The 12478-nt window shown below is 38.5% G+C and overlaps 1 protein-coding gene across 2 annotated transcripts; it reads right to left on the bottom strand.

Moving 5' to 3' along the window:
• Positions 1 to 1399: 1399 nt before the first annotated feature.
• Positions 1400 to 11746, bottom strand: CCNE1 (cyclin E1). 2 transcript variants are annotated; one of them, XM_074211451.1, is made up of 12 exons: positions 11658 to 11746; positions 11223 to 11266; positions 10005 to 11136; positions 9742 to 9810; positions 5937 to 6067; positions 5699 to 5834; positions 4383 to 4529; positions 3769 to 3864; positions 3338 to 3475; positions 2931 to 3042; positions 2680 to 2837; positions 1400 to 2226 (listed from the first exon to the last, which is right to left on the bottom strand). In XM_074211451.1, the coding sequence occupies exons 2-12, from the start codon at positions 11234 to 11236 to the stop codon at positions 2116 to 2118; spliced, it is 2244 nt and encodes a 747-aa protein (XP_074067552.1). In that variant the 5' UTR covers positions 11237 to 11266; positions 11658 to 11746; the 3' UTR covers positions 1400 to 2115. The 2 variants fall into 2 exon arrangements, with proteins under 2 accessions (XP_074067552.1, XP_074067553.1); XM_074211452.1 differs by lacking the exon at positions 11658 to 11746 and adding an exon at positions 11481 to 11602.
• Positions 11747 to 12478: the final 732 nt, after the last annotated feature.

Genomic DNA, 12478 nt, shown 5'->3' with positions numbered 1-12478 from the left:
AGAGAAAGACGAGCTATGGTAGGTTAGTAGACCATTGCAATATTGCAAACAAGAGGTGATGCGAATCTGACTAGGGTGAGAGTTAAGTAGAAAGAAGTGAGTGGGTGAGAAATGTTGTGGAGGTAAATCTGACAAGATTTAGCAACTGATTGGATATGTAGGGTGAGAGAAAGGGAGGAAGTTCTGCAATTCTGAAGCAAGGTGACTGGAAGAACAGAGATACCCTCCACAGAAATGGAGAAGTTTGGAAGTATAAGATAGCAAGTTCTATTTTGGACGTGTTGGGTTTGAGATGAATTGTTGGTAATTCAACAATTCATTCAGTTACAAATATAGATGACTGGGAATTGAGGCAGGAAACGAGAGATAGCAGTGTTCAACAATGTCAAAGCATGCAGAGGGCCAAGGAGGATTGAGCAAAGGACATCAGATTTGGCAATCAAAAGATAACTTTTGAAAGATTTCAGTGAAAATGCAAGGGACTAAGTGTGAATGGGAAGAAATGAAAGGAATGAGGAGCTAATTAAAAAATTTTGTTGTAAAAGAGTAAATAGAATAATAATTTGAGAAGAATGAGACAACAGTACTTTTTAAGGATAGGGAGACCTGGTACCATTGCAGGCAGATGGAAATGTAGATAGGTAGAGACTGAAGATTAGCTTATGGAGAGTCTATTAGAGGAGATAGGAGGGTATGGAATCAAGAGTACAAGTAAGAGAAGCTGGCTTTGGCAGGGAGAAGAGTCAACTCTGCATCAGCTTCTTCCAGAACTGGCATCAAGGAAGGAAAAACTGAGAGTTATGTAAAAGGCTTTTGAGATATACAATAAGGGAGGAGGGAGGTTACTGCAAATGAATCTCAAAAATCATTAACTCCCTCATTTTACAGAACAATAAATTGAAACACAAAAAAAGTGAAATGAGCTTTTGAAGACTGTACAAGGAAAAGGTAGCAGAGCCAAGATTCAAATCTGGGGCTCTTGCCACTATATGATGGTTATTTCTATTAGGTCAATGAAGCAGCTGTAGGGAAGTCAAACCTTTTCTGATTCACCCAGTCAAATGATCTCTCCAGCCTATAAATTTAAAGGTTATTTTTACATACCTCTCATTAATTTCTTTTACTTTATATTAATTTGTGGTCAAATCTCTCCCCCTGACTAGGAGGCTTCTTGAAGATGGACCACATAACTTATGAGATTATCATAGCACCCATATACAGGGCAATGAAGTGGGCATGACTTTTGGTTTTCTGAAAAAATGTTGTTGAATGACTTGTCCATGATCATGTAACTAATGGTATAATGGTAACTAGAAATTTCTGCTCCCTGTTACCCACCTCCCCCCCCCCCCCCATTTCAGCATAGTGATCTGAGAGGAGCTTATAAACAAGAATCTTATAATAAATGAATGTGTGTATAAGCACACACACAGGCAGAGAGAAAATCTGTTGGTCAACACTAGGTATAGTTCCTTTGGAAGATAAAGACAAACTATCAACTAAGCACTCTAGGGCAGTAAAGGAAACAAAGTTTAACTTTCAACTCCAATTAATTAGACAAAGTTCCGAAAAACCTGCTGCCTTTGAGACAGTAACTTTATTGAATTGAAATAGAGATATAGCAGCAATTTACATATTGAAAGGGTTAAAAAAGAAAGCATTTTAGCAAATTAATATTGCAGGAAAGTCAAGCTAACCTCCATAGCTAGTTGCAACTATTGCAGTTAATGTTAATAATTAGATATTCATGCATTTAATGTGATTAATAACCCCAGGGTACCAAAGCAGAGGCCAGAAAGAGTTATGCTTAATTTCAGGGCTTTTTTATTGTAAGAATGGTTGACCAAGTATCACCCTCCTAGCAGCATCTGGAGCACTCGTTGGTGTTCTATAGGTGGCTGGTGTACTTGACCCCCTTTTTAAAAAACGTGTGTTCCATAAAAACACTACTTCCGCCCCAGTCCCATCTAAAAAGCTTCTGTTAAGGAAAAGAAATGCATGTTTCCATCTAAAAATCTGTAAAAGCTAACCAATCCCCCAGGCAGCAGTCAACGGAGCAGAGCTTAGAGCAGGCACTTCAGCAAATTCATTTCTGATGAGAAGTGTTGGAAAAATTCACTCCTGCTCTTTGCTAGGTTTCTTATCACTCTGTGGTGGTGTGAGGACTCCAGTGGGAGCAGATACTCTCTCATCAGCCAGCATGGTTTGCTTTTCATAAGCTCTGTCCTAAAATAAGACCAAAGAAAAAATGATAATGGTTTTTAAAAAAGTAAGCTTTTGACTTATCCACTAATTGCTGAAAAGTATGCATATAATAACATATAAATCCTGCTAGATTTTCAAAACTGTGTCTTATATAAGATAACCGAGCAAATCAATGTTAATTCTGAGTAAAATGAATCTTAATTTCAGAAGTGATAATCTACGTTGCTATTACAAGGGGGAATGATCAGTTTCATACTGATATAATAAGGTATATATAAAATCAGATTAGTACGTTCTTTTACCAACTGATTTCCTAAAAATCTATTTTAAAAGTAAAATTTCTTTCTATGATTTAAAAAAAAATTAAATGAATGAGTATTTTTCTGGGTCTACATGGACTGGATATGGTTACTTCTAGATTGATGTTATCCTTAAAGACCAAGGCATGAGAAAATTATAAAGGTTATTACTGACCAGCAAGTTTATGGTGTTCACATGAGTCTGGATGTTATGCATGTCTTCACTAGGAACACCCTTGAAATATTTGAGTCTGGCTCCTCCTACTTCCTTTACAGCCATGGCAAATGGGACCATCCACTTCACACACTCCTCTACTTCTGGCCAATCAAAGCCTGGAAAATAAAGTGAACTATGCTCAATCTAAAGGTTAAAATGTGATATGTCAAGTTTAAATATACTTCAATTTCATGTAAAATTCAACTTACCTGAAACTTTTTTCATTATCTCAGTAGAGGAGAAATGATATAAGGCAGATGCTGCCAGCACTCCATAAGTAAAATCAAAGCAGCCCATATCCAGGATGCAGACATCTAAAAGCTATAGAAGGGTGGGGGAAAGCATGATAGAAAACAAGTCAGTCAGTCAATCAATAAACATAATCCCATGAAATTTACGTAAGACAGATGGAGGGGTGGCTAGGTGGAGCAGTGAATAGAGCACCGGCCTTGGAGTCAGGATTACCTGGGTTCAAATCCGACCTCAGACACTTGATAATTACCTAGCCATGTGGCCTTGGTCAAGCCACTTAAGCCTATTGCCTTGAAAAATCTTAAAAAAAAAAGATAGATGGAATGCCACACAAAATGGGATAGGTTGTAATGCTAGTACTTACCTCAGCAACCTGTACAAAGATTTGCTGAGGATACTGAGGCATGAGCACTTCTTCATACAAGTCATTGAGATAAGCAACCTGCATGTATACATTTAGCCAGGACACAAGTGTCATCGGACTCAGACGCCACTTAAGAGCCTAGAATAAAATAGGGGAAAGAAGGAAATTTAGAGATCAATAACTAAGCCAAGAATAATGGAACATCATGCCATGCAGTGGTAAATTGTCATACAAATAATCAACTATCTTCAGAGTTAAAAGATGTCCACACAGAATCAAGACTTAGAAGGTCATTACTTAATTTAGAGAATATGATAATTAGGTATACAATTGAAGATGAATCAAATTCAAACAGGCAATTGCTTTCATCCTTGAAGAAATTCTGCATGAAGATTGAGCAGAAAATGTTTCATAAATCATTACTAACTTACCTTCATAATGATTAATTCCATGGTAAGAATCTCTTCCTCTGTACAAGCTCCATCTGTCACATAAGCAAACTGGTACAGCTTTGGTGGATAGATTTCCTGAAAGAAAAATAAATAAAATAATATCATTATAACCACCAAATCAAATATTGGCATCTCCATGGCAGTGTCCCATTATCTGTTTTTGCTAATCAAGTCTAATTGATAAAGATACAAAAACATGAAGATTACCCCTATAATTCATATATTTTGAATTCTATTATCTATAAAGGGTTAATTCATAGTAATACATTCTTGGAAAAGTATAAGAGCCCACCATTAGTTGAAATATCTTTGAAATCTGAAATAAATTAATTAACTGTGCTTGTGATCATATATTTTTAGAGCAATTTTTTTTGCCCTCTCAATGTTCTTAGCTTCATATTTTAAAGTTAGGTCCTAACTTAGCAACAGTTACCAAGATTAAGACTGTTTTCTCCATCCAAACGATATTCATAGCTCAAAAGTAAGGTACTTTCCATAAAAATAAAATAGTCTGTATTCTAAACATGAACAGATTTCCTACCTTCACTAAAGCTAACATGTAGCACTAACATAAAAAATTGAACAAGATTTACCTCAAGTTTGGCAGCTATAAATAATGAGGTAATCCCAATAAGCTGCAAAAGTGTTTTTGTAATATTTCGCTGTGTTGCCATATATCGATCAAAGAAGTCTTGTGCCAAGTAATATGTCTCCCTGTGAAGTTTATAGACTTCAGACACCTGAAAAAATATTTAATAAGTTTTAGTACATTTACTTGAAAGAATGTTCTTCATAAGCTTTCAATGTTTTGCTTTTAGACAAAACAGCAAAAACAAAAGTGCTGACAAGTTTACTTTTCTCCATTTTAACCTATGTGTACTTATATAGAGAATTTTAGTCTTAATGTGGTCCAACTCTTCTAAGTTTCATATGTAGGTTGAAAACTTAAGAGAATTAACACTTATTTTCAAGAGAAACTCCCTTAAGAAATTTCCACAAAAAAATTATCAGCTTTGTAAATGATAAATTGCTATAAAATGTAAGGTATCATCACAAAAGTTAATTAAAAAAAACTTTTCAGGAATAAGATATGCTAAAACTAATATGTTATGTTAGAATTTAAATTGTAGGTAAGCAAAAGATGGGTATTTTGGCGGGGGGAAGGGGAGGAATGATTGAAAAAGTAAGAAGACAATAATTGGTGTAAGCAAAATAAGATTATGATGATTACTTAGCATGTCAAACACTATTTCTAATGATCAGGGTTAATACCACTAGTTAATATTCAAGTTCTACCATTATATTTTAGAACAGAAGTAAAACCTTATTCTGGAAGTAAAACTCTTTTGTTGTTTGTTAGGCTAACTTTCAGAGATCCTTCACTAAGTCCAAACTTAACACCATTAACAGTATGGATACACTTTTCACATGCAAAAATCACAGTTGTGATAGGTATTGGGCTTTTTAACTATCTGACTTTTAAACTGTTACTCATTATGGAAAAACTCAGAAGGAGCAGAATTTGGTAACATAGTGAAGAACTTCAGAAGGTCTAATTTAAAAAAAAACATTCATCAAAAGTTATATATGATGAAGTACCTCTCATAGAAGATTGAATATACCAGACAAGATGAATTTACCTTTCAGAGTCACAAAATAGAAAACAACTTTACTTCATGTATGTCACAGATTTTAAACAATAGAAATGTTTGTACTAGAATCAAATTAGAAAAGAAAAACAGAATTACCTTGATTTTCATGTTTTGGAAATGAGAAAGGCAAAGAATACTCCATGGATTCAAAAAAGGACCAGAACATCAATTCAAAGAATTCTTTGTGTATGAGCAAAATATGATCACATACTTGTTTATACCATACTGTCAAAGTTAATGCCAACAGTCAAACTCACCTCCATCATCCAATCCAGAAGGATGGATCGCATTCTTGGTTGTAGAGAAGGGTGTCTCTCCATAAAGTTCTTGTCCCTCAGGTATACCTGTTCTTTGCTTAACATGATTTTCCAAACCTCATCTCTATTTGCCCAGCTATAAAAAAATGAAACATTTATTAAAGTCCTAAAAGTTAGAAGGAAAGTTGTATTGAATAGCTACAGATATGTAAGTGGATGTGACAGGTTAACTACTTACCCCAATAATGGTAATGGTGTAGCTCTATGTTGTGAGAAGTTGTGGGTTGGCATATTAGAATTGGGTAATGATGGTTCATCCCCTCCTTTGTCAGGTGTGAGAATCACTGACCATGGATTTCTAAGAAAAGCCTGTTCAAGGAAAACATCTTTTTTAAATGATGAGTTTCTCAAAATTGGTCCTAGTTTAGATGATATAAATGATTCTTTATATCAGACAATATTTATTCATAAAAAGTATTTTCATACTACAGAGAAAATGTTAGTGCTTTATCTTAATTAAAACAGAATCTGTACTTTGTGGGATAAAGGCAAATGAAGACAAGTCTGGACTAGGAATTTTTAACTCTTTAGCAATCAGATAAAATCCATAGACAGCTCAGAATTTTGTTTAGTGCATAAAATAAAATACATAAAATTTCAAAATAAATCAATTATATTTTAAAAAGTTCATGAACCCAATGGAATATATTCAAAGACCAGATTAAGAACCCACTTGTTTAGATCGATGAAATTCAGTAACCTCAAACATTTATTATAGTCATTAGCTTGTCTCTTATCTAACAATTCCCTTCTATTTACAATTTACTTCCTAGAAACACTCTTCATAACCTTTTGTGACATTTTATAAGAGATTTCTGGATTTTGCTATCTCATGTACTTACACCTATATCTAAAGTTACAGACCACTTTACAAGCCTATTATCATTTTGGGTACACAACAAAGAGATAAAGTAAATATGCTCTATAACAAAATATTTGCTTTAAACTGGCTGTCCATACTCAAAAATATAAAAATAAGATTACTCAAATCAATCTGTTTTGGTGGCTTTTTGCAGTAGCAAGTCTGAAATTAAAATGCATCACTTGCTACATCTTTCAGATTTAGGATAGAGGGAACTAGTTTTTCATGTAGCTACATAGTATAGCTTCCTTAAATTGAAAGTCTGTTTCAATTTAAGGTTGCATGACAATGTACTCCTTCTAATTTCATATGGTACTAAAAAAGTACAAGAATAAAGTACAGAAGATTTTTAACCTCCTTGAAATAGAATCAAAATGCTTGACACATTTAAAGTATTATATTTTTAAGAAAAATAAGCAATAAATTCAGCATTGTGAGAACTAAAATTTATGCCTTCTATGAAAACCATAAAAACAGAAAATGAAAACATTTAAGACCACCTTTGCAGATCAAATGTATTCCAAATGTTATAGCGGTCTCAGATGAAGTTTTAGAATATTTGATTTCTTTTGAAACAGGAATGTTTTGACAAAATTTGAGTTGCATTAAGACTTATTTTAAGTTACCATATTTAATTTCTTGCTTTATAAACAATTTTAGATTCAATTTTAGGAATCCCCCCCCATCTTTAGCAATGCAGTCATCTTGCTAAAAATGACAGTCAATTATGCCTGCATGGAAAACCTGTGGAAAAGTCTGAATCTATTTACATTTCCACTGTTTTAATAAGGAGGAAGTCTATTAACTTTTAATACAGGAGACTGAAAGAATTGTAAATGAATTATAATCTAGCTTTTAGCTCAAAGGTAATGTTGATTGGGCAATAATAGGTCCTTTTTCAACACAGTTTACATATTGTACCTGTATCACTTGGAGGATTCTTGTGAACTTTACAAACTGCTAAGAGTATCTTAAGTTGGAATCAAGTCTCCTCCCTCTCCTCTATATAAGATCATTCCTCACCCTAGGCAGAAAGAGCTCTGGGTATGCAAGATTTCTCATCACAACTCATGGGGTAACTTGTAGGAGAAAGGAAACTCTTCCAATTAGTCTATAATATAGTACTGGTATCATCTCTCTTATCCAATAAAAGGCATGTTAAGAGTGCTTTAAATTAATTTTACTCTTGCATCAGTTTTGTTTTGAAGGCACAATTACAATGCCATTTTCTCTAACTATGTTATTATTAGCAAAGTTAATAAATCTTTGTAGATAAGTTGACAGTCATTTTTTAACTACAAGTTAGAGAAGAGTTACAAGAGACCTAACAACTGACTAATTTTTCCCTAGAGGAGGCATCTTACAGAAAAAATGGGTAAAGCAGAATAATTCTGTACTACTCCATGAAGGATACCTTAAAGACATACCTAGCTTTAAAAGATGAAGGTTATGGAGAGGGCTGATAAAAAGTGAATAGAAAGTTCAATGTCCCAATGAAAACATTGGGACTTATGTTAAGAGCTACAAATTTCCTGAAGCAAGATGATGTATATGCTATATTAGTCTTAGATTTTAACAGAATTGCTACTAATATTTAATAGGAGAACTGAATATTAATATTATCTTTGGACTAGATATGCTCTTGAAGAAGTAGTTATTCAAAAATAGTATTTACCAATGATTTTTAAAGATAGTTCACAGTAACCCAATTGTTCTAATTTACACGTAATTTCTTCAGTAAGGTCAAAATTATTAACTGTTTAATGACTTTATGATTTTACATATGACAATCAAAAATTTCTATTGTACTTCCGATTTCTAACTTCACAAATTAATGTCAAAGGCATTTTTCCCCCTAAGTAGACTAACAAACTCAGATATCAGTATATTTAGAAAATAAATAGGAATCTGTTCTGAGTATGTAGAAAAATTACAAGAAATCTTTAAAATATACATGGCTGGAAACTGATATGAGTAAACTCAGTATAGCTATTCTCATGTCATGGCTGGCTATGTGATGAGTTGAGATAGACCAACTAGATCTCTTATGAAACTTTATATATTAAGTTTTATATAACTGTAAAGTACTAAATGGAGCAAGCTATTGTCATATTCTACTAACATTTCAAAGATCAAGGGATCTGATTAGTTTATTCTTCATTTAGGAATTTGAAACACTTTTAAGTGTTTAAATTTTAAATAAGCTTAGCTAATTTAATATCCACTCTTGCTGTCCTAAGAAATGAAGATACATATAGTAGGTACTTAAAGATTTTTAGTGAGAAGAAAAATTAATTTATTTTCTAATCAAAATATACCTGATGACATATTTTGCATTTATAACACTAATAACTATTCCCTTTACTAAACTAAAATGCTTTTTTTTTCAAATTTAGGAGGAAGTCACCAGTCTCACTTTTCAATGTTTAGCAAATCTTGCTTGGAAAGGACTAAATGTGTCTTCAACAAATACTTATATCTATTGAACAGTTCAAATTCTAGTTGGTAGTGACATATATAATAATCACTGGTCAAAGGTATTAAGGCAGAGTCATAAAGATACAACAAGGTCACTTTATTTAATGTTAAGTGCTCTGTGCAGAAGGAATTCAAGAATTTCAAGGGTGTAAAAACTTTCTAGAAAGGGAGAAGTCTTAGAAAACATCATTTATTCACTTATCCAAAGTTTTTTGTCCTTCTGCAGAAGGTGACTAAGATAAGTATTTCCAATATGGATCATATGTGAGCTTGTTACACTGGACTAAGAGGCTGGAGATCTTGGCTTTAGGTCTATCTGCCAATAATTAGCTTTGGCAAATCATTTTATCTTTCTAGGGCTCAGTTTCCTCCCCAGTAAAGGGAAATGCTTGAAACAGATGATTGCAAGGATCTTTTCCAGCTATAAGGTGAGATCTAAAATATGTGTCCAGAGTTTTTCTAATGGGGAAGGAGGAATGAGAGTTAAGAGCTGAGAATTAGTCAAGATTTAATTGCAATGAGTGAATAATATAGTAGAAGTGTGATTATAGTAGTAAGGAGAGAGGAAACTAGAGAGTTTACAAATCATCATTATCAATATCAGAAAATATCAATGATCATGCTTGCAGACTATGAAGCTTACCGGGATCCTGACTGCTGTCCTTCCAATAGTTTCCCTTTTGGCCAAAACCTCATCTGGATCCAGCAAGAACTAGATCCAAAAAAAAAAGCCACATTCAACAAGAGAAAATAACATAAAACCGGAGCATACAGTTTCACCCCTAAATCTGTCCCCCTAAATCTAATCCTTTTTCCCATAATACCTAAGGATCCCTATAGTCCCAGGACACTTGGAAGTTTTTGATAAGGAAGGAGTTCCCCATATTTTACCTCCCTTATACTCACCACTGCTACATCTGCTTTTCTTTTCCGGGAGCGGGAGGATTCCGTTGAGCTGCTGCCACTTTGCTCTCTTCCAGGCTCATTTTCCCTCTTCTTGTTCTCTTCATTCCCATTCCATAGATCTTCCTTCCCATCAGGACTTCTTGTCTCCTTCCCTCCAGCATGCTCATTGGGACTTTGATTTTTCTTCCCATCAAAGAGCTCACCAGCGCTTGGATCCTGTCTGCCATCAGGTTTTGGGTCTTCTCTTCCATCAGGGCTTGGGTCTTCTCTGCCATCAGGGCTTCTATTTTCCCTTGTATTTGATCTTGGCTCATCCCTCCCATCAAAAAGTTCGTGGAGGCTTGGATCCTGCTCTCCACAGATAAGCTCATGGAAGCTGGGATCTTCTTCCTCACAGATAAGATCAATAGGATTTGGGTCTTCCTCTTCACAGATAAGGTCATCTTCATCCGGGTGTGGGATTTCCTCCTCACAGATAAGATCATCAGGGTTTGGATCTTCTTCCTCACAGATGAGCTCATCTGCATGGGGATCTGCCTCATCACAGATAAGCTCCTCCGGATTGGCATCTTCTGCATCAATGGCATCTTCCTCTTCACACATAAGTTCATCAGGGTTGGGACCTTCCTCTTCACAGATCAGTTCATCAGCATGGGGATCTTCTTCCTCACAGACAAGTTCATCCAAGCTGGCCCCTTCCTCCTCACAGACAAGTTCATCATCTAAGCTGGCCCCTTCCTCCTCACAGACAAGCTCATTGGGGTTTGGATCTTCCTCTTCATAGATAACTTCATCAAAGCTTGGGTCATCATCCCCATAGACAAGCTCATCAATACTTGGATCTTCTTCCCCGTCAAAGAGCTCATCGGGGCTTGGCTCATGTGTACCATTCATGAGCACATCTGGGTTCTGTTCGTGGGCACCATTCATGAGCACATCTGGGTTCTGTTCGTGGGCACCATTCATGAGCACATCTGGGTTCTGTTCGTGGGTACCATTCATGAGCTCATCATGGCTTGGCTCTTCCTTCCCATTCACAAGCTCATCAGAGTTGGACTCTTCTTTCTCATCAACGTGATCTTCCTTTTCATCTTGGGTAAATTCCTCCTTCCCCTGGCACTCCTCAGAACCACTGCAAAAACAAAGTCAATGGGGATTGTTGGGAGGAACTTTGCCCCTAAATCACCTTCTCCCTTTCCCTGCCACAGAGATACTCACCTTTCCCTGGACATTGTGGCAGAGCAAGAGCTAAGACCTCAGTTCTAGAGGGACAGAAAGAAGAAAGATTAAAAGAACTAAGCCTTTGCTAAGTAGTAGCAATTTAGCCTTCGGCTACCTAATTCCCAGGATGACAACTCCCATCCCCTTCTTCTCTCCTCAGGGCGGTGGCAGGAAAAGTCTCCAAGGTCCCCTGGGGAGAAGGGGGAAGAGGAAAAGGGCAGAGATCCTTAGACTAATCTCCAAGAGAGGACCCACCCTTCTTTTTGCTAAGACACTCTGCGACCTCCGCTCAGCCCTCGCAGCGCAGTGGTCCGCGGGATCCACTAATCTTTCAAACTCAAGTGCCACTTGGGTTACCAGATCTGCCTCTGTGGATTTATGTGTAAGTCTGCTTAGTTGGGGTGGGGTGGGATGGGGGGGGGGGTCAGTCACCTCCGCCCCCTCCTGGCCACTCATCAAACCATCAGGCGGAAAAAATGAGCGAGATGTGCCTCCAGCGAGCCCAAGCCCGTGGCGCCGGCGGCGGCGGCGGCGGCGGCGGAGTCTGCAGGGTAACCCGGGTCCGCAGGATGCTCTCCCACGCTCGCGTGTCTCGCTCCCCTTCCTCGCCCTCCCCTCCCCTCTGCCGTGTCCCCGGCGGGCGGCCACGCGGGGGCAGAGGCGATGAGCCTACAAGCCCGGAGTCTTGCCCGGGGCACCCCGGCCAGCGTGCGGAGCGCGGACCCTGGGGCCAGCCTGTGAGCCGCCAGCCCGCACTCTCTGGCTCGGCGGCCGGCCGGCGGGCGCTCGGGGGGCTGGCTGCCGGGGCTGGCCCGCCCGCCCTCAGGGGCGGCGTCTGCGGCCCCCACTCCCCGCCCTCCTCCCCATCTCCCGCCTCCGCGCGGCTCCTCCCGCCGGAGGACGCGCAGCTCCGGCCGCAGCCGCTGCGCTGGGAAGACGAGGATGCTCGGACCCGGCTGCGAGGACCCGGCGGCGAGGACCCGGCTGCACAGATAGGCTGCAGGGTCTTGGCTGCAGGGACTTGGCCGCGGGGATGAGGACGAGGCTGCGAAGAAGCGGCTGCAGGCACCCTGCGGGAGCACTCCCTGGAGGCGGTGACGGGCCACCGTGCCCCCCCTGCTCCCGCCCTCCCTGGGGATGCCCAGGTGCACCCTTACCCGGAGCGGGCGGCGGCCGGGGGCAGCGGCGGGCGCGGGCGGCTGAGGCTGCGGCACTGGAGCCGGAGGCGGCGGCGGGGGAGGCGGAGGGGGCGG

Source organism: Macrotis lagotis, chromosome 1 (assembly GCF_037893015.1).
Source record: "Macrotis lagotis isolate mMagLag1 chromosome 1, bilby.v1.9.chrom.fasta, whole genome shotgun sequence".
NCBI classification, from domain to species: Eukaryota; Metazoa; Chordata; class Mammalia; order Peramelemorphia; family Peramelidae; genus Macrotis; species Macrotis lagotis.
This window is presented reverse-complemented; position numbering and strand designations above follow the sequence as displayed.